We start from the raw sequence: 23169 nt of genomic DNA on the forward strand, positions 1-23169 counted from the left end.
ATGATTAGTTCATTACCAGCCATTGAAATCGGCTGCGATGGATCAAGGACACATCCTGGAGTTCCACCCCTGTTTTAGACACATAAACACCTGCAGGATAAATTAGGTGTTTTATCTTCAGGCTATTGTATGCAGCCCTAAACATCTTGGTTCTTATCACTTCTATTATTCATAGAGTTTATAGTTAGGTTGGATCAGGTAATGTAAAAAAAATAATCAGAAAAATCATTATTATGATTATTATTTTTGTTCTGGGATTTGCAGGTCATAATAATCCTGGCTCCACTTCTTCCCAAAAAATGAATCAAAGACTTGGTGGTTATGGGAGCAGACAGCTTGTATTGTCAGATCCTGGATCAGTGCATCGGTTGTTTGATGTGGAGCTGCTGTTTCGAGCTCCAGCCCACACTTCTTCAGTCTGAGATGACTATATTAGAAGTATTTCCTTACTATGACATCACAGAGATCTGGGAGAAGAAAAAACTGAGATAAACTGTCATACACTGAGCTCGGTGTTAGAAACTTTGGCCGTGTTTAACAGGAGGAGGGGATGTGACAAGAATGAGGAGACCGCGGCTGTTTGAACACTGATCCCGCTGCCGTGTTTGATCACACTCAACACAGCTGATAGTGTTTGGTCTGCCCCTCAGCTCTCTGTTTATTTAGTATTTACTGTATGAATCAGAGCTGATGGTGGTGATGATGGAGAGAAGAGAGCGGACGGGTTGGAGGAGGAGGGGCTGATCCATTCACTTTTCTCTCTAATTAAAGCCTCAGATAACTGGAGGCAGAGCGAGGAGCTGAAAGCTTCAGGATCTCCTCCGGATGAGAAGGTGAGTGATCCTGTTTCCACACGAGAAGCTTTTTAAAGTCCACTCTGATCAAATTATTTTTAATTCCTTTGAACGTGTAGACTCTGAGGATTTATGAACATAAACCTTTGACTTTCTGGCTGCTTGTAGAAGACGAGGAGCTCATTAGTTGAAATGTGTGACTGATTTTATCTCGGGTCGTGTGGAGGACAGTTCATCACAATTACAGGAGAGTTGGCGTCGAGCTAATTTGTATATCCAGCATCCAAATACTTCATTCAATCAGCAATAAAAAGTAAAGACATTAAAACATCCTAATAAATTCAACAAATATTGGGTGGCATCAACATTTAAACTTGAGACATTAAAATATTTTATGTCTACTCTGAATTATTCAAACCTCGGCTGCTCGTGTAAAATCATTGGCGCTGTGAGCACCTCCTCCTCCTCTTCCTCCTCGCCCGCTGCAGTCCCTGTATTGGGTTTCATTCCTGCAGCTGTGGCTGAATGAACGCTGATCAATTATTTACAGAGAAGCTGAAGGTCAGGAGAGAGACCCAGAGAGACCCTTTGGGCCCGAAACAGAAACTTCTTAACCACAAGTCTACCAAGAAAAGCCGGAGGTGGAAGCTCAAAGGACGACAGGCTCTGATCCACTGATGCTCGGAAGATGAAGTACTAGAAACAGAATCAATTTCAGGCCAGATTCGCTTCAAATCTTTCAAACGCACCCTTAAATTTCCGTGGACCAGGAATGTCTTCATGGAAATCAGGCACCAGCTGACAGCTGCTGTCAGCTTCTGTCAGTTAATACCATCACAGGTGAGTCCACAAACATACAGACTGGATTTAATCCTCTGCTTGCCTCCAGATGAGATGGTGTGTTTGCTCACTTAGTAATGAATGATTGCTATAACTGATCATAATGAGAGTGATAAATTATAAAGCAACTTACATTTCCTTCTTTTAATTATAAAGAAGAATAAAAAAAACAATATAACCCCAACAAACGTTGTGTAAATAACAAACAAATGCAATGATTTGCAAAGCTGGTAAACCCATATTTTACTCACAACAGAACAAAGAAAACATAAAAAGTTTAAACTGAGACTGTTTCATGAAAGATGTAATGGCAGCAACACATCTGTAAAAAGTTGGAACAGACTCGTGTTTCCACTGTGCATCAGTCTGTAAACGTTTGAGAGCTAACAGCAGCTGCTGGGCTCACAGAGGAACGCTGTCCTGTTCTGGTTTGATGGAGGTTTCTAGCTGCTCAGCAGTCCTGGCTGCATGCATAGATTGTGCATGCAGCATATGAATGCATAGATTGCTGTTCTATCCGTTCATGCTTTAAAATATGTGGCTAAACACAGTGTTTAGCAGCTAACAAAGGTCAGTGGAATCTAACAGAGGCTAACAGCAGCTAATGGAGGCTAACAGCAGCTAATGGAGGCTAACAGCAGCACTGATAAAAAAAAGTTAAGGATGTTCTCTACAATTCACCTCGGTATTATTGTCATTGTACAGAAGGGAGCTTTACTGTCTTTACGGCTCTTATCAGGCTGCTTTCACAACTTTTACAGCCTCTTCCAGGGTAATTAGATTTGGCCATATACTGAGAGGTGAGGTAAACAGCAGACTGACAGCCCACACTTACTACAGACGAACAGCTGTTTGCCCTACTGTGGCCACCATACCTAAGATTATGCCCTTGAGTTGCCCTTGCCCACAGAGATTTCGCACAAATCGCATAAGGTGTGTCATCACCACACCTGTTTCAGGCTAAGTCACGTGTTTTGTTTGGGCAAACAAAGGTACTAATAATTGACATCAAAGAGAGACAAAATGGCAAAGATGAAGAAAGTCGAAGAAGATCTGGAAGAGATTAAGCATTCACTTAATTCGTTGACGTCGGAAATTGAAAAAGTAAATAAGCAACAAGGAATATTAATGTCGATGATGGAGCAAATCAAAGAACTAAAAGATCTGGTCAAGGAGAAAGATAAGACAATCCATTTTTTGGAAAGGAAGGTGGACGACCTAGAACAGCAGGCTCGACTCGAGGAAATGGTCATTACAGGTCTGGAAACTAAACACAGAACATATGCGAGAGTTACCGAATCTGGGACTGGTGCAAAACGAGGAGAGGACGTGCCCCCGATGGAGGAGCTACAGTCGTTGGAACGGCAGGTTGTGGAATTCTTTTCGAGTAAAAATCTTCCCCTGCATAGTAACAATATATCTGCACACTGTAAAAAAAATCCGTAAAAATACAGTACAATCTACTGTATAAACGTGAAGGAATTTTCCGTATTAGTCATTTACAGGTATTTTTCTGTATTTCTCAACTACTGCAATGCATTGTGGGAAAAAGAACCTGAAAAGGAGGGAAAAGTAAGCGCAAGAGCAGCCATTAGGCTTCTTTCAGGCTTCATCTAGATTTTGGATTCTGAAGTTGGAGAAACTGCCTTCAAATTTCTGTGGTAAGTATTAAAACTCATGTTTCGTTTTATTAAAATAATGTTTTTCAAAAGACTCCGTGTTTTTATTTAGAAAGAATTGTTAATTTATTTGTTAACTGGTTTCGGCTGTCTCCAGACAAGTCAGGAATATTTTGCGGACTCATTTTTTAAAATAATTGTTATTTAGGTTTAACATGACTTAAGCTTTATTTTAGTTAATGTTAAAATAATTTTTACTGTGATACCACCAGTTTTGCCCTTCAGTGGCTGAACCAGTTTTCATAAATATTATAGTTAGCTGTCTGTGTCTCTCTGGGTATTACACAGCTGTGACTGCTAACTAGCTAATTAGCGAAAGTCAGCGATGTGGATAACTGGGAAAGTGAGAACTTCATGGTTCTAGAAATTATTCTAGGACTCTAATAAGTACTGTATCAATACCTGTGTTTTACAGTTGGCTCTACTGTACACTTTAAAGGGTTTCAGGCAAAGTTACACTAACCCTAGTTTAAGCCTCAGACCTTCCTGGCTGACGCTAGCAAATGCTAATGTTAGCCTCTGATTTGGGCTGCTAAAGTAAAGACTTTTAGCTAGCTGACCAGCATAGATTATTTCGGTGGTTAACAGACTGTAGTGGTAAAATTATTGAAAGTATAGTTTCACCTCAGCACATTTACAATTACAGTATGTCTATTTTGTAGCACATAGAAATGTTTAGTTAATATTTACAGACAGACACATTTTCCCTGTAACTGTGTTTTTACTCCAACATTTGTTGAAAATGTAATTTATGAAATGCTGAGCAGTATTTCTTGTATGTGGAATATTTTTGTCACCCCACTGTGCTAATGTGATTAAATACTAAAAATTATTACTAAAAAAATTCAATAATAAATCAATAATAACTATTTCTTGATTGAACTATAATGTAAGCGCAGTGCTGGTGTGCAGGGGCTCTATATGCCTTGTCTATATCAAGCTTTTAGCCAAATATAAGCAGAGATATTTGTATCTTTCTTAAAAATCCAGATCCTTACAGATTATTTGAGAAATGGATCAACAGCTATCACTACTTGAAGCACTTTAAGTCCTGCAGTGGAAAAATATCCCTTATTTCACCTTTGATCACACACTTTGGTTTTCCAGTGCAGAGCAATGGCCAAGAAAAGGAAAGACTTCCCCGAGTGGAAAAAAAAAGATGAAGATACAAGCTGGTGATGATCCAGAGCAGCTGGTCTCAGGAAATGAAGAAAAACCCTGACCACCTTCTCTACAAACACAAGGTGAGTTTAATGTTGTGGTTGATTTAGTTTTTCAAGGTATGTATGTTACTTTAATTATAAACTGCTTTTGTTGCAACAGAATGGTGTTATGTGTATGCAACTCTACGTGAATTATAATCCTTTGTAGGGCTGCGTGATATGACCAAAATCTCATATCCCAATATAAGACGTATCTCTCCTGATAACGATATATATCACAAAATAGTGCATTTTCTGTAAATTCTGTGATTCTCGGGCAACTCGACTTATGTGAAATGTTTTCAGTTGGGCGTCGTGTACCTGGAGTCGAGTGTTTTGACCGATGCATGAAACTATACATTTTTAGACATGAGTTTAAATGGCCGCCATTTTCTTTCTGAGTATTTATTACACGGCGTGCTGCAAGGAAAAGCCTGTTCTAACGTTTGAGTCTAAGGATTAATTTGAGCACCTGACGACTCTTTTTTGCTTTTCATTCGTAAACTCTCTCGAAACTCTTTCATGTGATTCTTGTGTAGGTGGTTAAAGAGGTTTGTCGTGTTCGAGTGGTGGTGGGGACCAGTTTGTGGCATAATTTGCATAGTACAGTTTTCTGGGGCGTGTCAGACTTTTCATAACCAAACCATGTCCATGCTACAGAGGTAGCCCCTCATTTAACAATAAGGTCCTCGATTTCTTTTGACTGGTCCTTCTGGTTCTGCCTCATCCTTGCTGGCCATGCTGGTATTCTCTGTGCCTTCGTCTGCGTGGTGACTGTAAGCGCCATTTATAGTTACTTGATGTTTTTATTTGAGGTCATTTGTTTGATGCATATTCTGAAATTTTATGTTTGAGAATAATGTATATAATTTCAGTTTAGTTTGAAAAGTCTCAACAGAAACTTGAGCTTTATTGTGAAAGGTTTATGTGGAAAATAAACAAGCGGACGGCGGAGCCACACGATGGTTTTATCCTCATTGTTGGTAACGAAAGTACGCGTAAAAACAGTCACTTGTCCGTCCATAGTGTGGTTATTTTAAGTATAAGAGAAAGAGAGAACTTTAAGAAATAATATAGCAACTACAGTGACCATCAAAACCATGAAAAAAATATTGCCGTAAACAGTTTATTTTGCAACACCACAAAACAAAGAATAGTGTATAATATGAAACGATAGACATTTTTATATCGTAATCTGATATATATCGTCATATCGCACAGCCCTAATCCTTTTTTTGTTTATGTTGTTTATGCTCTAGGTAAAAAAAAATTATAAAAATACAAACTTTTTAAAAATGTCTTGTTGTTTCTCTTTTTTTCCTCAGAATAAATTGCAACTAGTCTCAATGGCTGACACGGAGGAGCAACACAGCGACACGTTAACTCCGACTGCTGCAGTTCCTGTATGAACTGAGCAACTCTTAAAATCCAAGGAAAAGCTGAGTGTATTTTACTTAAAGCTCAGATGGACCTTGATGTACTAACATGCAGGCTGCATTCAGGACTTTGTCACACTGTTATATGAAGAGCGGTAACAAGACTTTGTAGTAATTTGTCTTACTATTGTCTTATTGTTTGTGATTTAGGGTCTGTGCGCACTAGCAGAGGTTTTTGTTTGTAACTGTAACCTCGTTTTCAGAGCCTTGTCTAACATTTAATGGTCATGAAATATGTCAGACTTTTTCCTCTACTTAACCAGCTTAGAGAATTTGAACACCGTGGAGAAAAAGGTGTGCATTAAGGATTTTGAACTATGATGTTTAAGTGTTGTCACTGCTGAGGATTCGTGGACACAGATCCTTATTCACTATGCTGCTGTTTACAGTTTAACTTTTCATCAGAACAAGCACTTCTAATTATACTTTGCTCCTCACTGACAAAACAAGTCCCGTAAATACACTTTTATCTTTAAGTTTGGGACAGTAATCTGTCTTAATTTATTATGTGTTGTAGTTATCATATGGGGAAAAGTCCTGTGGTTATCCATCAGTCCTGTTCGAATAAACCCAAAGTTCAGGAACATCTTCTTTAGATCTGTTCAGTTGTATTCATGTGGCACCACTTAAACAGTCAACAAATTTTGACTCAAGTATGTTATATTGTAAGGTAAAGAGCCCAAAGAGTTAATCTCAGACAAATGTTCACACAAATGTGAATTACATTCACTTCATTAATGAAGTGAATGTAATTCAGTAATCAAAGGTGTTTGGCTATAACTGACTACATGTGTATACTGTATCATAAGTGGACAGAGATGGATGTAAACCACACCTTAACCATTTGGCTGAGGCAAAACTACCACAAGGCAGTGATTCTAACTAAAAGGTACTCTGGATATTATTAAATGTGAACATGTCGTTAAATATGACATTTTTTGTTTGTCAGGTGTCCTGTTTGAAGAAAACACTTGGTAGCCACTTGAATGAATGTAAATAAACACATTTACATGAGGGCAACCTGATTTCAAGGAAATAAAAATGCTCAAATTTGAAAGCTTGTGAGTTATTTTGTTCATGTATCAGCTGTTTAGTAGTTTTATGACAAGATGGATGCTGTCATTATATTTTAGTATAGTGTTTGAGTTAAGGAGAATAAAAGAATATTTAACATTAATTGTACCAATGTTGTTGTGTACGAAGCACAAATTAATTTAAGTTTTAATTTATGAATTTTTGAGTACATGGTGTACTAGGTTGTAATTGCATAGAAATGTACGTTTAAGGATGTAAAGAACTATATTTAATGAGTTACAGTGAAAAGAAGTGCTTGGAAATAGTAATATAAACAGAAATTTCAATTTTTCTATTAACGGAAAATATCAGTTAATGATACAGAAAATATACTGTGAATAAACGGAATTTTCTGTTTTATAGCTGAAGGAAATGTCCGTAAATAGTACAGAGAGTATACTGTAAATCTACAGAATTTTCCGTTTTATCATTTACAGAAAGGTCCGTCAAACCTCCGTAAAAAAACAGAAAATGTACTGGCAGAAAATTACCAGGACATTTTCTGTTTTTCTACGGAATATTTTTTTACAGTGCATGCTATACTCTTCCTAGAAGGCACAAAAATGCTCCTCCAGCAATTGTAGTGAGATTTGTTAATCGAAAACACAAAGTAGAATTGCTGAGACGGTCCAGCCTTTTGAAAGGAAGTGGAGTATATCTGAATGAACATCTTACAAAAAGAAATGCAGATATTGCAAGACAAGCTCGTATTTTACGGAAGGAGAAAAAGATTCAAGCAACCTGGACCAGGAATTGCAAAGTGATGATTAAACTGAATGGAACACCAGAAGAAGCCAAGGTTGTAACGATTAAGGAACTTGAGGAATTGGACAATTATACGTGATAATATGATTAAGATAGACAAATGGTTGCGACCAATTATGGCTATAACTAGTTTATTTTTGGCAAGGTCAAATGCTACTTCGGGAGGAAAAGGACAAAAGGAAATTGTAAAATTGGATATGGAAGATAACAAGATCAACGGACTTTAAAATATGTTGATAAATGAATGTGAGATTGCTTAGGATCTTTTCTTTCCTTTTTCAGTTTTTTTTTTTTCTCCTTTTCTCTTTTTTTGTTTCCTTCTCTTTCTTATGAGGTAATAGATAGCGCTAGAATAATTTATGCATTATGTTTGACGACACAGATTATAAATCATATGATTTTGAAGTAGGTATTGACCCTGAAAGGAATGTGCTTAATACAATTAATGTCACATGTGATTATTTTACAGAGGAGCAATTCAGGGATAAGGTTGATATAGCCAATACATTTTCTTTAATTCATATTAACTGCAGAAGTCTTTATAGAAGTTTTGCTTCGATTGAAGATTTTCTGTATAGTCTGAGAGGCAAGTTTCAAATAATTGCTCTGTCTGAAACATGGTTAGATGAGAATAAGGGTTGTAATTTTTGTATTGAAGGATACGATTTGTACTTTGTGAATAGAATTAAGACAAAGGCAGGAGGGGTGGCACTTTTCGTTAATTGTGATTTGAAATGTAAAAAAGTTGAATGTATGTCTGTTGTTATGGATGATTTAATGGAGTCTGTGACAGTAGAATTGGATATAGAAAAGAGAAGTAATATAATTGTAACGTGTATATATAGGAAACCGGGATCACAGATTGAGTTATTTACAGAAGCAGTAGAAAATTTATTGAGTAAGGTTAAGGGAAATAAGACTGTATGTTTGTGTGGTGATTACAATATTGATCTTTGTAAAGTGACAAATGATAAGGCTTCGTCAGATTTTTTTGAATTATTATATGGTAAAGGATTTTATCCTTTAATTATAAAGCCGAGTAGAATAACGGAGAAATCAGAAACACTAATTGATCATATTTTTATTAATAGTTTGGAGAATAATATTGAAAGTGGCCTCATCATAAATGATATAAGCGATCATCTACCAGTCTTTTTTATTTTCGATTTAAATATGAAAAGAAAGAAAGAAGCTAGTTTTGTGAGTTATAGAAGGTTAAGAAATGATGAAGCAATTAATAGGTTTAGACAAGATCTCATGGAAACGGACTGGAAGGAGGTTTATGTTAATGAGGTCAACATTGCATACGGAGTATTTCTAAATATATATTTGGCCTTGTATGATAAACATTGTCCATTGATATCATTTAAGCATAAGAAAAAGAATATAAATAGGAAACCTTGGATAACTAAGGGTCTTGCAAATGCGTGTAAAAAGAAAAATAATTTATATAGGGAGTATATAATATATAGAACTAAAAATGCGGAAATGAAATATAAACTATATAAAAATAAGTTGGTATTAATATTGAGGAAAGCTAAGAAAGATTACTATAATAAAGTTTTTCAGGAAAACAAAAATAATATTAAGGGCATTTGGAATATTTTTAAAGAGGTATTGGGTAATAAGAACACACCCAAAGTTCGGCCTAATTATTTTATTAATAATAATCAAGTTGTTAAAGATAAGACCGAAGTAGCAAACGAATTCAATTCTTTTTTTGTAAATGTTGGACCTACTTTAGCAAATCTAATCAGGAAAAATGATGATCCAGGAGATGAGGAAGCCTGGATAGGTGATAATAGAATGGTTAATTCCATATTCTTAGCCGATACTACCATAAAAGAAATAGTAGCAATCGTAAAAAATTGTAAAAATAAAAAATCTACTGATTGTGATGGTATAGACATGGTCATAATTAAAAAGACAATAGATTGTATAAGTACTCCTCTTTGTTATATTTTTAATCTTTCGCTACAGTCAGGAGTATTCCCTGACAGAATGAAAGTGGCAAAAGTAATACCATTATATAAATCAGGAGATAAGCATAGTTTTAACAATTATAGGCCAGTGTCTCTTTTATCACAGTTTTCAAAATTGCTAGAAAAACTCTTTGCACAAAGACTTGATAGTTTTATTGAAAAATATCAACTAATACATGAAAACCAATTTGGATTTCGTAAAAATAGGTCAACGGCATTAGCGTTGTTGACTTTTATTGAAGATATTTCATCTGCAACACATAATAATAAATACACAGTGGGAGTATTTGTTGATTTAAAAAAAGCTTTTGATACGATACAACATTCTATTTTGATTTCTAAATTGTATAACTATGGAGTGAGAGGAGTAGCATTGAATTGGTTAATGAGTTATTTAGAGAATAGGTTGCAATATGTTTATTATTTTGGCAATACTTCTGAAAGACTGAAGATTGTATGTGGTGTTCCTCAAGGTTCTATTTTGGGACCTAAACTCTTTAATTTATATATTAATGATATTTGTGACGTATCAAAAAGGTTAAATTCGATTTTATTTGCAGATGACACAAATTTTTATTGCTCTGGAGAGAATTTGAAAGACTTGGTTGAAATTATGACTTCTGAGATGTTAAGAATAAAAAAATGGTTTGATGTAAATAAATTATCTTTGAATCTGACAAAAACGAAATATATGATATTTGGCAATCGTGTAAAGGAGGATAAAGTCATTATGTTTATAGAGGAAGAATTGATTGAAAGAGTTACTGAATTTCGTTTTTTGGGTGTAATAGTGGATGAGAATTTGACATGGAAATCTCATATTGAACATATTAGAAAGAAAATGGTCAAAAGTATTTATGTTTTGGGTAGTATAAGAGATTTATTAAATTATAAAACAATGCGTATTTTATATTTTTCTTTGTTTTTTTCATATATCAACTATTGTGTTGAAGTTTGGGGGAATACATATGAGAATACCATAAAACCTTTAAACCTATTACAGAAGAAAGTTATACGAATAATTCATAATGTTAAATATAGAGAACATACAAACAAATTATTTATAGAATCAAAATTATTAAAATTAGGAGATTTAGTGAAATTACGGACATTATTAATTATGTTTAAGGCTAAAAATAATATTTTGCCTTTTAAGTTACAAAGAGTATTTTTGATGTGTTCAAGGGGAGAAGAGAATAGAAGGAAATTTTATTTTAAACATCAGTTAGCCAGGACTACACAAAGATTAATGAGCACAACGGTTAGGGGTATAAGACTGTGGAATTCACTTCATTATAATTTAAAGAATTGTATAAATTTACAATGTTTTAAAAAGTGTTATATGTTTAAAACGATAACTCAGTATGAAGAATGCGAATGAATGTGATGTTGGTTTGGGATTCGACCGGAGAGAAATGTCAATATTAGTTTGTTCCTGATTTTTGGTGCCCACCGGTGATATAAGTTCGATGGTAGATAGGGGGCAGGGTTTAATAAGAATATTTTCTTCTTCCTGCTCCTTTTCACACATGGTTGTTGTGTTTTGTTGACAGAAGATGTGGTTGTTTTGTTTGATTTGTAGTACCAAGTGTGAAATAAATAAAAATGAAATGAAATGAAATGAAATGAAATAAGTCAGAGTAATACAAACATTAGATGGTTACCTAGGCAACCAGAGCATGTCCTATGAATGCCCAGCGTGATAGTGTAACCACCCATCAGCAAATCAAATCACTTCCTCTGTGGATGATCCATAATTAAAGGATGAGAGTAGAACTTCATGCAGCAATAACTTCAAGGTAGCCCAGCCCAAAACTTGCCCTGGCTTCTGTGACTCTAATGGGACAATGGTAAAGCTCTAAAGGTAACTGAGACCATGAATTCATCAGAGTGCTGTACAGTGGACTCATTTGCTTCTCCTTCTCCTTATAATTATGTCAGCTGGTGTAGCAAAATAAATATCAGATCAATACAGTAAAAATATTTGCATTATACACTCAGACTAATTTTTAAAAGCAGACTGATCACCAAAATCATTTATTTTCTGGGGATCATGAATGCTCTTTTAAATTTCATGATAACCCATCTGATAGGTCCTGTTTGGAATAAAGGGCCAGATTTACTAAGTGAGGCAAAAATAGGAGCACTTGGTTTTACAGATGATTTACAAAAGTTGCTTTTTCTAAACACAGTTAAAGTTGTTTTCAGCATGACATGCCCAATCTGCCAAAACCTGCATGATTTGGTTTGTTAAAAGGAATCAGAAAAGTACATAAGTAAAGGTCACAGACGCTCTCATGTTGACCACAATAATGAAAATAAGGAGAAGCAGTGAAAAGAAAAACTTTCTGCACCTGAACTGGAGGTCCTAGTTGACCGAAACAACATGTTTAATGAAAATCTGAGCGTTCAGTCTGGCTGTCAGAGAGCTATTCTTTTTTAGAAAGGGTGAATGCAGTGCAGCTCCACTGAAGACGTTAAGAAAGGTGGAATGATTGAGGCGACTCACAAGACCAAAAACTGTACAACAAGGTGTCAGCAGAGGAGACGGTTGTAGGTCCTGTGGGTGAAGTACCAAAACAGTCAACACTCATTGGTTCAGATCTGAACAGGTAACAGGAGTTACCTGTTACAGAGTGTTGAGCTCGAAGAGTTTTCTTCTTCTTCGGCCATGTTCTCTCAATAATGCGCACACTTGGTTTGTTGCTTACTTTTCCCTTTTTCTTTATTGACAGCAACACCGGAGGGAAAAAACATACATTCATTTTTGCAGTTCGCGCTTCAAAACATCCGGAACAGGAAGTGAAGTCACCTATAATCACCAAAATAAAATCATTTCCAAAATAAGATGACAATCAGAAAACGTCTTTTACAAAATAAGATAAATTAATATATTTACTTATGAGAACACAAATCTAACATGCAGCATCTGGTTTAGCAAAAATCGGTGGCTCAACAAGCCACACGTGAAATACTGTGGACTCACCTGAAGACCAACCATCTCCGTACTTTCTAACCTGCAGGTTTTTAAAATGTTTGTTATTCTGGAAAATGAAGACTTTGTGAACAGACCCTGGATGCTTTGCTACAGTGTTGTAATAATGTACATAATGTTTACGGATTTGGAGACTATTTGCACATAAACTGAGTGTGTGTGCTTCTTATTACACAACCCACACTCAGTTTCACATGGGACAATTAAAAATACATGTGTTCTGTCAATTACTCCAAAGATGGGAATCCTGCTGAACCGGCTAAAGGGCGTGCCCAGAAAGACACATACTCTGAACTCTTCTCGTCAGTCACATCGAGACCAGGCCATATTTGAGACCAGGCCATATTTGAGACCAGGCCATATTTGAGACCAGGCCATATTTGAGACCAGGCCATATTTGAGACCAGGCAAATGGAAACAAAGGCAGTCTTTAATCTCTGCAATGCCTCCACACAGCAATAACTGCCATCACATCAAGCTTTTTTCCGGCATTGAATATCCCTGCAAATAGCAATAAAACAGGTGTTGTGAAAGTTAGTAAATCCAACTGTGTGCTTGATTGAAGTATTCTTCTCTCTATAGTTTTGATCTTGACAAAGGAAGTCCCAGAAATCCATATCTAACAGAGTCAGTTGCAAAAATCCCAGAGTTCCCACCTCTAACACAGAATATTGTCAATCTCAGCAAAACCACGTTTGTGCTGGTGCAACACACTAAACATCTTCATATGTTAGCTTGTAATCAAGTCACTTCTATTTTGACCTCACACTTCTTCTTTTATAAGATTTATATTTGATCATTTTAAACAGTTAAAAATTCCGAAACACAAACTTGACCCTAAGATGTGCACTGACACTCTGATCGCTGTTCAGAGGTTAGAGAACAATCTGCACGTGGAACCATTAATAGCTCAACTAATAAACATGGAATATACTCTAAAAATAACACCCTGTGCTTCAGCTGTTTCCTCTCAGAGACTTTGTGTTTTTACACGAAGCCACTATAATGTGCAGTATATAAATTCAAAGTAGAGCTCACAGCTGAGTTTCTACCCTACTGTATACTGACTTTAATCATACATATACATGACTCAGCCATTTGAGCAGCTGTGCACGGGGCGTCTTGACCCGCACTTCTTCAGTTATTGTGACACGGGCTTTAAAAAAACCTGACCCCAACATAGAACAGACCACCAGCCTGCTGTACGAACGGTCTGGAAAGTTTCATTAATGATTGAGGGGCTAATTGAGCGAGACAGAGTCTTCATCAGCATAACGTTGGTGGTACATTCTGAACAACCTTTCCCGAGAATAATGAGGCAATAAGGCTGTGTTTTCTTTGCTCTCTTTCCCTCTCTTGTCACAGAGACATGGATCAGTCAACATTGAGCCAAGACCGAGGATGGATAGATGGCTAGATAGATAGCACCTGAAGAGGAAGGAGCTGAGATGATGCCAGACAAGCCTGAACTAATCCTCTTCTGCCACAAATAGCCTCAGCGGTTCATCATGGGGTTGAGTCAAACCTCAAGCATCACCCCAGACATCAGCTTGCTGGCGGCAGTTGTGGCGAGCAACCATCTCAACACGTCAGGCACCTCGCACACCTCGACACTCCCTCTGCCTTCATGCAGTATCGATGAATCCTACAAATATGTCTTCCTACCCGTCTGCTACTCGCTGACCTTCCTTTTCAGCCTTACCCTCAACTCAGTGGTGCTCCTGCGCTCCTGCTGCCATCATGGACGTCGTTGGAACACTTCCCTGATCTATATGGTGAACTTGGCCACCACTGACCTGATGTACGGCCTGTCTCTGCCCTTCCTGGTGGCAAGCTATGTGCTGAGGGACTGCTGGGTGTTTGGGGACTTCATGTGCCGCCTCGTACGCTTCCTGTTCTACTTCAATCTCTACTGCTCCATCTTCTTCCTTACCTGCATCTCTGTGCACAGGTAGGACAGCCTAGAAACAGTGCAGCAAAATGAAAATGTAAAAGTTTATCTTCCGCATAAATGTTGTCTAAACTTTAACCAAAATACCAGAAAATCTGCACAATAAATACAAATAAATGAAGGTTTTGTGAATATTTGGATTTAATGTAAGACTTTGTGAGTTTAAGTTTCCTGTCACGACCAACTCTCAGAGTTTACCAAGAGTTGGTTGTGGCAGATTTTCAGTTGGTGCCATTAAAGCTCAAGTTAAAGTCGGCTTGATGGCATCTTGCTGCTTTTTGTTGTTTATCAAATTGTTTTGTAATCGTTGTTATTATGAGACTGGTTTAGTAACTCAAATATCCAGCTCCTCCCCCTTTGTTTCCAGCTCATAACCAGAAGCACACTTTCACCGACACTACAAACAAATAATTACTGCTCATATTATTTCCTGGTAATGTTAATTTTTGATGGATTTCTCATCTTTGCTATTTGAACTTTGACTGGCTAACAGGAAATTAGCAAGCTATCAGATTCTTCTGATCTTTGAGCCCATCGGAAGTTGATCAGATGTTTGCAACAGGTGAGCTGATGGGTTTGACCTCAAAGCTTGTGATCAAAATAAACTGCCGACCTAACCAAAAGCCATTCTGTTAAAGAGCCACATAATTGTTCAGTAGGTTTGAATGGGTAAGCTTCAGCTGATAATTCGACCCCTGATAATCTGAACCTGACATCGTTGTCATCAGTCCATACTAAATAAAGGCTAGTTCTCATTTGCTCCATTAGCTCACTACCTCTAAGGTAGGTGTGGTTTATCTGTTAGTTTGTTAGCGGGATCACCTGATATGTTGCAGTCAGATTTGCATAAAAATACTATTTATGTGAAAGGTTGGCTTATACGTTAGTAATCAGGTGCTGAACTGAGATGAGAAGCTGTTTCCTTTCAGATCAACTCTTCTATGGATTTTTGACTTTCTGAGTTTTCTGTTATTTCTGTTTGATGGCTGAAAACAGTTTACATGAACCTCAGTGTAAATGCTGAATAAGCAGAGGTTAAACTGATGGACTGAACTGACCACTAGTCGTCTCTCCACAGGTATCTGGGGATCTGTCATCCAATGAGGACCATCACACTGGAAAGTAAGCGGGTGGTGAAGGGGATCTGCGCATTAGTTTGGGTGGTGGTCTTCATTCTCACCTGCCCCATCTTCAGGTTCGCCCAGACCGGATACGTTAGGCGCAGAGCTGGTGAGGCTGTTGAGCCTGGAGAAGGGAGCGATTATGGGAACAGAACTGGAGACCAGGTCGGCGAGGAGTACATAAACTGCTGGGATGATGCCATAGATAAGGAGTTTGCAGACTACGTCCCATATGGCATTGTTCTCCACCTTCTAGGTTTCTTTGTGCCCTTTGTCATCATTGCCTGGTGCTACTCCCACGTGGTCCGGACAATATTTCAGACCCTGCGCTCTCCTCCCAGTTCAATAGAGGGTGGCGAGGATGGACCAGTGGGTGACGGGTCTGTGGAAGGAGTTCGAGGGCGCGAGAGAACCTCCGTCTCTATTTCTGGCTCACAGTACTCACACTACATCCGCCGGCGGCGGAAATCCATTAAAACCATTGTCACTATCACACTGCTGTTTGCACTCTGCTTCCTACCCTTCCATGTGACTCGCACGCTCTTCCTGCTCCTGCGGCGGGGACAGCTTGGCGGCTGCAATGCCATGAAGACCGTCTCCATCTGCTACAAGGTCACCAGACCTTTGGCCTCCTGCAACGCATGGCTCAATGCTCTGCTCTACTTCCTCACGGGCGATAAAGGTGGCCCCAGCTGCTGGCCAGCCGAACGCACCATCCATCGAGACCGCCGGAACGGCTCCCTCTGGTGGCCGCTGAAGATCCTCAAAAGAGATGGAGTGGGAGAAGACGATCACGAGGTGGCCGAGAGGGTTGAAAGGGAGGTGCACATAGAGAACGAGTCCAAGTCCTCCAGAGTTATCTTCTAGGATGCCATAGATCCTCAGTGGGTTACAGGCCATGTGGGATTGCTGTTTTTGATTTGAGGATGTCTACAGACTCCTCAATGCACCACACATGGCATCGGTAATTTCTTAAGAAGAAGCATTTCCAACTTGTTAAAGCATACGAAAAAACTGCAGCGATACCTGGCCAGACGTTGTTACCAGTCAGTCTGAACACTGGAATTGTTTGTAAAAATGAAAACAGTGACAAACTGATGGAGGAGATGGTGTCTATTTCAAATATTCTGTAACTGAATTGTAAACAAATTGTTAAGTCCCAACAACAGAAACTCTGATATATTTATTCTTAATTTAGTGATTTGAGCTCCTGATGATTTCATGACCAGCAGCAAAGTGAGCTTGGTTCCTCCCCACTGTTGCCAAGTGGTGCTTATATGGGATGATCTAATTGTTGAGGTCCTTTCTTTAAAATAGTAGGCTATTTACCTTAAGTGCATTAAGAGGAGCTTTTCCATGTTGATTTGCCCGTTGATACTCTCAGTATGGATGATTCTGAAATGATTAGCTACCTGCATTAATCTGTTTTTATTTATTGTATTTATTTCTTTGACTCGCAGGCAGCCGCTCTCGAGCCCTGTAGTGGCTTTCACAAAGCAGAAACATTTCACTTCACACAGGAGGGAGGGACAATTTTTTGCTTTTAACGAATAAATCAAGAATTTCAACAATTCACAGCTGTATCGTCAAAGCTTGAAGGGAGGGCGGCTCCCTTTCTCCTTCCGCCTTCCTTCGACAGTCCAAACACATGTATGCCTGGCTGTCTCATTGTGCTACACCTGCCCAGGTGCATGTCACCTTTGACAGCTGGGATAGGGTTGTGACCACAGCGGCGCTGCTTTGGATAAGTAGAAAAAAACAGATGGATGGGTTTGCAATGTTGAAAATACATATGAATCCTTTTTTATGTACTTTAATCTCTCAGAAAAAAGGCAGAGAAGAAAAATATTTGTACATGAATCCAGTGAAGGCCAAATTTGATTAAAGCTGCATGTTAAATATCTGTGAAATATGTTGAATTTTAAACAATAAGCATACAGATCACAAGGACACGGAGTCCTGACCAATCAGTAGAAACTGCTGTGTCCGTTTTAGTCAGTTTAGAAACACACTGTGTTTTCAGCACTGAGTTATTAACATTTTAAAGTGACCATTATGATTTTATGCTGCGACTTTTGCACCTGCTGACTGCAGCCGTGCCGGCCCGGCTGTTTGGATGGATCTCCTTCAGAGGCACGCGCTGCAGCTTCCTGTCATGTTGTTGTCCAGCCTGGGTCACTCTGTGATATCACACCTCATTTCTTTGATGTGTTTGTGGGACTTTGTCTGGATTAAAGTGGGTTGTTGAACTCAGCTCTCTGTGCGGCCTTGTTTGTGGATCTGTCTTTGCTCAGAAATGTTTAATCAGCTTTTTCAGAGACAAATCAGCCGGGCTTCTGCTGACATCATACAATAACTAATACTAAGCAGCCTTCATGTCATCACTGTTATTTATTACACAGTTTTAGATTCTGGGTGAAACTTTCATACAAAGTCCAGCTGAAGCTGACAGGATACTAAACTGGTGGCTGAGTGGTGTCACTGCACAGGAACACGTCTCCAAAACATCCCAGACATAATCAAGCAATTGTGTTTTCACTGTTAAACAAATGTTAACCTCAAACTATCATCAGAGAAACAAAGGTTAAATCAGAGGCAGCGGTTTCCCTCTCTGTGTTCATCTTTCACTCATGTTCCAAATGTGCTGCAAATACATCTTCACATCACCAAAATCAGAAGAAAGTGGAAAAAACTCACATCTGACGTTATTTTTTGTACACAGATTAAATAGCACCAGAAATCTTTGGCACAACTTCACCTACTTCTAAGGTGCATGCATGAGAAACTAACACCACACAGGTGTCGAACTCCAGGCCTCGAGGGCCGGTGTCCTGCAGGGTTCAGATGTGTCCTTGATCCAACACAGCTGATCTAAATGGCTAAATTACCTCCTCAACATGTCTTTAAGTTCTCCAGAGGCCTGGGAGCTTGAGGGTCCTGCAGTATCTTAGCTGTTCCCAGGACTGCGCTCTTCTGGACAGAGATCTCCGACGTTGTTCCCGGGATCTGCTGGAGTCACCCTCCTAGTGCTCCGATTACCACTGGGACCACCATTCTCAAGATTCTCGTGTTTCTTCTTCCTGATGTTGCTGTCATTCAGGGTCACTACATCGATCACTACGGCCGTCTTCTTCTGTTTGTCTACCACCACTCTGTCCGGTTGGTTAGCCACCACCGGTTTGTCCGTCTGTATCTGGAAGTCCCACAGGATCTTAGCTCGGTCATTCTCCACCACCATAGGGGGCGTGTCCCATTTTGACCTCGGGACTTCCAGGTTATACTCGGCACAGATGTTCCTGTACACTATGCCGGCCACTTGGCTATGGCGTTCCATGTATGCCTTGCCTGCTAGCATCTTGCTGTTATGTGCAGCCTGCAGCTGGGGTCTTGTCTGGTGTGGCAGACCCCAGCCTCCATGGACTTAGAGTTTGTTCCTATGCTGCCATGTTTAGTGTTTTCCAATACACACACACACACACACACACACACACACACACACACACACACACACACACACACACACACACGTGTATTTTTGACTAATACAGTGAGCCGTCTTTACCAGAAATGACATTGTATTGTCCAGGCTTTCTCAGAGCTAACAATTAGATTCTTTTTCCGACACATGCTGGCAGACAAGCATTCCTGAGTTGCACTTAGAGCATATCTGTGTAGTGGACAGAATTAATATTACACCAACTGCAGACAGTTATTCTGGAGACACAAAACAGTCTGTGTGGACTCATTAAGTTTATTTACAGGAGCCGTGCTGTATAAACACGACAGAAAGAAACCTTAAGATTAGAAAGGAAACAAAACTGCAACACGACTACAGCATGTGTGGTGAGCTAACACAAAACAAACACGGATCTCACTCCCACCAAGATAAACTAAGCTTTACACAGTGAACACTTTTATTACTTACTAAACTAAAAATAACCAAAACAAACAAGTAAAATGACGAGATGGACGACAAATAGTGAGTTTCCCTCTAAAAACAAGAGCTGATGCAACATTAAGGTATTTTATTAGGAGGGTGGTGCCTCCATAACTTCTCTCACTACACCCAAGATCTTCAACAAAAAATCAGAAAATTAAGGAACTCATTGAACTAAATTACCAAAGAAAAACTTAAAGCTTATCACAGAACAGAAACAGTGAAGATTATAAATGATCCTCTTATGGCCTCTGACAGCGGACTAATCTCTGTGATTGTCCAGGCCCCATCTTATCTTAATGACCTTGTAGTACCATATCACCCTATTAGAGCACTTCGCTCTCGCTCTGCAGGCCTACTTGTTGTTCCTAGAGTATTTAAAAGTAGAATGGGAGGCAGAGCCTTCAGTTTTCAGGCCCCTCTTCTGTGGAACCAGCTTCCAGTTTGGATTCAGGAGACAGACACTATCTCTACTTTCAAGATTAGGCTTCAAACTTTCCTTTTTGCTAAAGCATATAGTTAGGGCTGGACCAGGTGACCCTGGATCCTCCCTTAGTTATGCTGCAATAGACGTAGGCTGCTGGGGATTCCCATGATGCACTGGGTGTTTCTTCTTCACTCTATGTGTTTATACACCTCTCTGCATTTAATAATTAGTGCTTATTAATCTCTGACTCATCCACAGCGAGTCTTTGTCCTTGAAATAATGAACGTTTATTGTAACGATTGAGGTAGATTTGAGTGTACAATGTTTATTAGAGGCAGCTCTGCTAATCACAGCAGAGGGTGGCACTAGAAGGTGATTAAATCTACAAAGCTTGGTCCTCTGTGGAGCTGGAACCATGATTTCACAGTAATCTGATTACACTTTGAGAGTTCCCGTCAGCCCTGATCCATAGGATATCGCTGCAGGGATCAGCCCATTAAAAACACAGTGACCGTCCAAATCTCAGCATATAAAGTGCAGTTAGTGATAATGTCACTGTGTAGAGCTCACTCTGCCTGCTGCCAGCTGTGGGCAAACACATTTAGATTCATGCTGTGAGATGATTTCTGAAGGCCTGAGAATCAGCTTGATTGGCTCATTTAAAATGAGCTGAATCGACTCCTGAGAGGAAACGGGGCCTGCGATCCTGCCGCGCTCTGCGCTCTAATCACACCTTCAGACTGTGAGGTAAAACCTACTGCAGTGCTTCGCTTTCTGCCTGTCGGTGTCACAGATTTGCTTCTATTTGTGTCATCTAAAACCTGCCAACACCTCGTTGCACAGACTCACAGTCTCATCTCTGTAGCAGCATCAGTGCTGGAGGTCTCTATAACCTGCAAATAATCAGCACCGCCCTTCCTGTGTCTGTTTCTTCACAGGACAACTGTGAGCACTAACTGTCCTTTATAATAGTAATTAAAACTAAAAGCAAAGTGCCATTGTTATAAACTCCAGTCACATATATTAGTGACAGCTCTGGAGTCACACCAGTTTACATCACGGACTCACAGGGAGTAAAAGCAGCCTTCACAAATCAATATGTATTAAATACTTTGGACTTTTAGACCAATAAAATTCTGAGGTGTGTTTTCAACAGCGGCTTTAGCAGGCGAGAACATTTATCACACAGTAAGCACAAAAGTTGAAGCATTGGAATATTTGTAAGGTGGTTCTTGAGACCACTCTTTCTGTTCTGAGCTAAATTGGGGGCTCATCCGAGATTTGTGCATCCTATAAACTTTGCTTGTTCAATGATGCTGCTTTTAAGTGAAGTGTCGATGTATTTTGGTTTGATGACTTATTAGCCTTTATTAGCTGCAGCGGGAGTTTAAATATAAAAGGTTTTCATTGGCTAATCAGTTTATTAAAGTATAATTACGGATGAGGGTGGAAGTCCTCAATCTAAGCAAGTGTAGTAAATTTGAAGAGGGGCAGAGGGAGCAGGCCTCTCAGGTACAGCCTGATGCGGCGCTAGAGACTCAGCTTCCTTTGCACACCTGCCCTTCACCGATTAATTGATCAGCTCCCACTCCAAGTCGCTGATCAGCCTGTAATTGAGCTTCCGGTAGTTTTTGGGGTGAATCTGTCGCTGCCGCCACACCTCCTCATACAGGCTGCGTATGACCGTAGGCAGCAGTGGGAAGCCAGCGGTGCGAGCCAGTGTGTTGCAGTACTCCCACTGATCCTGGTCCAAGATCAGCAGGTGGCGATGCTGGACTCCCCGCTCCAGCTTCTCCTGCAGCTCCCGCCGGACCTCATCCTCCATCTGAACTCGAGAGGGTAACGTGACCGAGCCCTCCAACACGGCCAGGGCGAACTGGACCTGCAGCGATAGAAGACAAACGAACCTAACAACCGAAGCTACCTAACAAACGGCATTCAAACCAGAGTAAGTCCGCTCTGCTTCTTAGAAAGTCGACACTGGGACTGCTGCAGTGGAGAACAGTGGGTATGACGGTACACTGCCGCTCACCTGGCAGTTGAAGTTGGGGAAGGGGCAGATGATCTTGCAGATGCCGATGAAAAAGAGCGAGGGGAAGGCGGGTGGCACCAGAAAGCGGTACAGAGGTGACATCATCTGGTCCTGGATGTCCACACCCAGCTGAGCTGCATCCAAGAACGGAAACCTGAAGTTATACCCGGTGCAGAACATCAGGACATCCGCCTCCGTCACCGAGCCGTCCTGGAACCCATCACAGTGTCAAATACAACCAACCAATCACAGGAGGCGTCTGCTTGAACTTTATTATATGCCGTGGCTTGCAAAAGTATTGGGCCCCCTTGAACTTTCCCACATTTTGTCACATTACAGCCACAAACATGAATCAGTTTTATTGGACTTCCAGGTGAAAGACCAACACAAAGTGGTGCACACGTGAGAAGTGGAACCAAAATCATACATGATTCAAACATCTTTTACAAATAAATAACTGCAAAGTGGGGTGTGTGTAATTATTCAGCCCCCTTTGGTCTGAGTGCAGTCAGTTGCACATAGACGTTGCCTGATGAGTGCTAATGACTAAATAGAGTGCACCTGTGTGTAATCTAATGTCAGTACAGATACAGCTGCTCTGTGACGGCCTCAGAGGTTGTCTGAGAGAATATTGGGAGCAACAACACCATGAAGTCCAAAGAACACAGCAGACAGGTCAGGGATAAAGTTATTGAGAAATTTAAAGCAGGCTTAGGCTACAAAAAGATTTCCCAAGCCTTGAACATCCCACGGAGCACTGTTCAAGCCATCATTCAGAAAGGGAAGGAGTATGGCACAACTGTAAACCTACCAAGACAAGGCCGTCCACCTAAACTCACAGGCTGAACAAGGAGAGCGCCGATCAGAAATGCAGCCAAGAGGCCCATGGTGACTCTGGACGAGCTGCAGAGATCTACAGCTCAGGTGGGGGAAT

The 23169-nt window shown here is 39.7% G+C and overlaps 2 protein-coding genes and 1 long non-coding RNA gene across 9 annotated transcripts in view; 2 read left to right on the forward strand and 1 right to left on the reverse strand.

Moving 5' to 3' along the window:
* Positions 1 to 23169, reverse strand: part of LOC309715231 (uncharacterized protein) — a 64413-nt gene that overhangs the window by 34403 nt on the left and 6841 nt on the right. For 3 of the 4 annotated variants that reach the window (XM_082548194.1, XM_082548193.1, XM_082548192.1), the window contains exons 8-9: positions 22236 to 22445; positions 19577 to 22085 (exon numbers count right to left, since the gene is read on the reverse strand). In XM_082548194.1, the coding sequence (XP_082404320.1) occupies positions 21774 to 22085; positions 22236 to 22445 (522 nt within the window). In that variant the 3' untranslated portion in view covers positions 19577 to 21773. Of the gene's footprint in view, positions 1 to 19576; positions 22086 to 22235; positions 22446 to 23169 lie in introns of those variants that run through there. The other variant, XR_014279167.1, reaches the window with a different exon arrangement.
* Positions 62 to 18092, forward strand: LOC309715224 (P2Y purinoceptor 3-like). 4 transcript variants are annotated; one of them, XM_082548168.1, is made up of 4 exons: positions 62 to 198; positions 686 to 833; positions 14133 to 14718; positions 15797 to 18092. In XM_082548168.1, the coding sequence occupies exons 3-4, from the start codon at positions 14276 to 14278 to the stop codon at positions 16704 to 16706; spliced, it is 1353 nt and encodes a 450-aa protein (XP_082404294.1). In that variant the 5' UTR covers positions 62 to 198; positions 686 to 833; positions 14133 to 14275; the 3' UTR covers positions 16707 to 18092. The 4 variants fall into 4 exon arrangements, with proteins under 4 accessions (XP_082404294.1, XP_082404293.1, XP_082404292.1 ...); XM_082548167.1 differs by lacking the exon at positions 62 to 198 and adding an exon at positions 1345 to 1634 and having other exon boundaries at positions 822 to 833; XM_082548166.1 differs by lacking the exons at positions 62 to 198; positions 686 to 833 and adding an exon at positions 1302 to 1634.
* On the forward strand, positions 3086 to 7008 carry LOC309714991. Its single transcript, XR_014279117.1, has 2 exons — positions 3086 to 4557; positions 5841 to 7008. It is a non-coding gene; the product is annotated as an uncharacterized lncRNA (long non-coding RNA).

This window comes from Aulonocara stuartgranti (genome assembly GCF_965226115.1).
Source record: "Aulonocara stuartgranti genome assembly, chromosome: 10".
NCBI classification, from domain to species: domain Eukaryota; kingdom Metazoa; phylum Chordata; class Actinopteri; order Cichliformes; family Cichlidae; genus Aulonocara; species Aulonocara stuartgranti.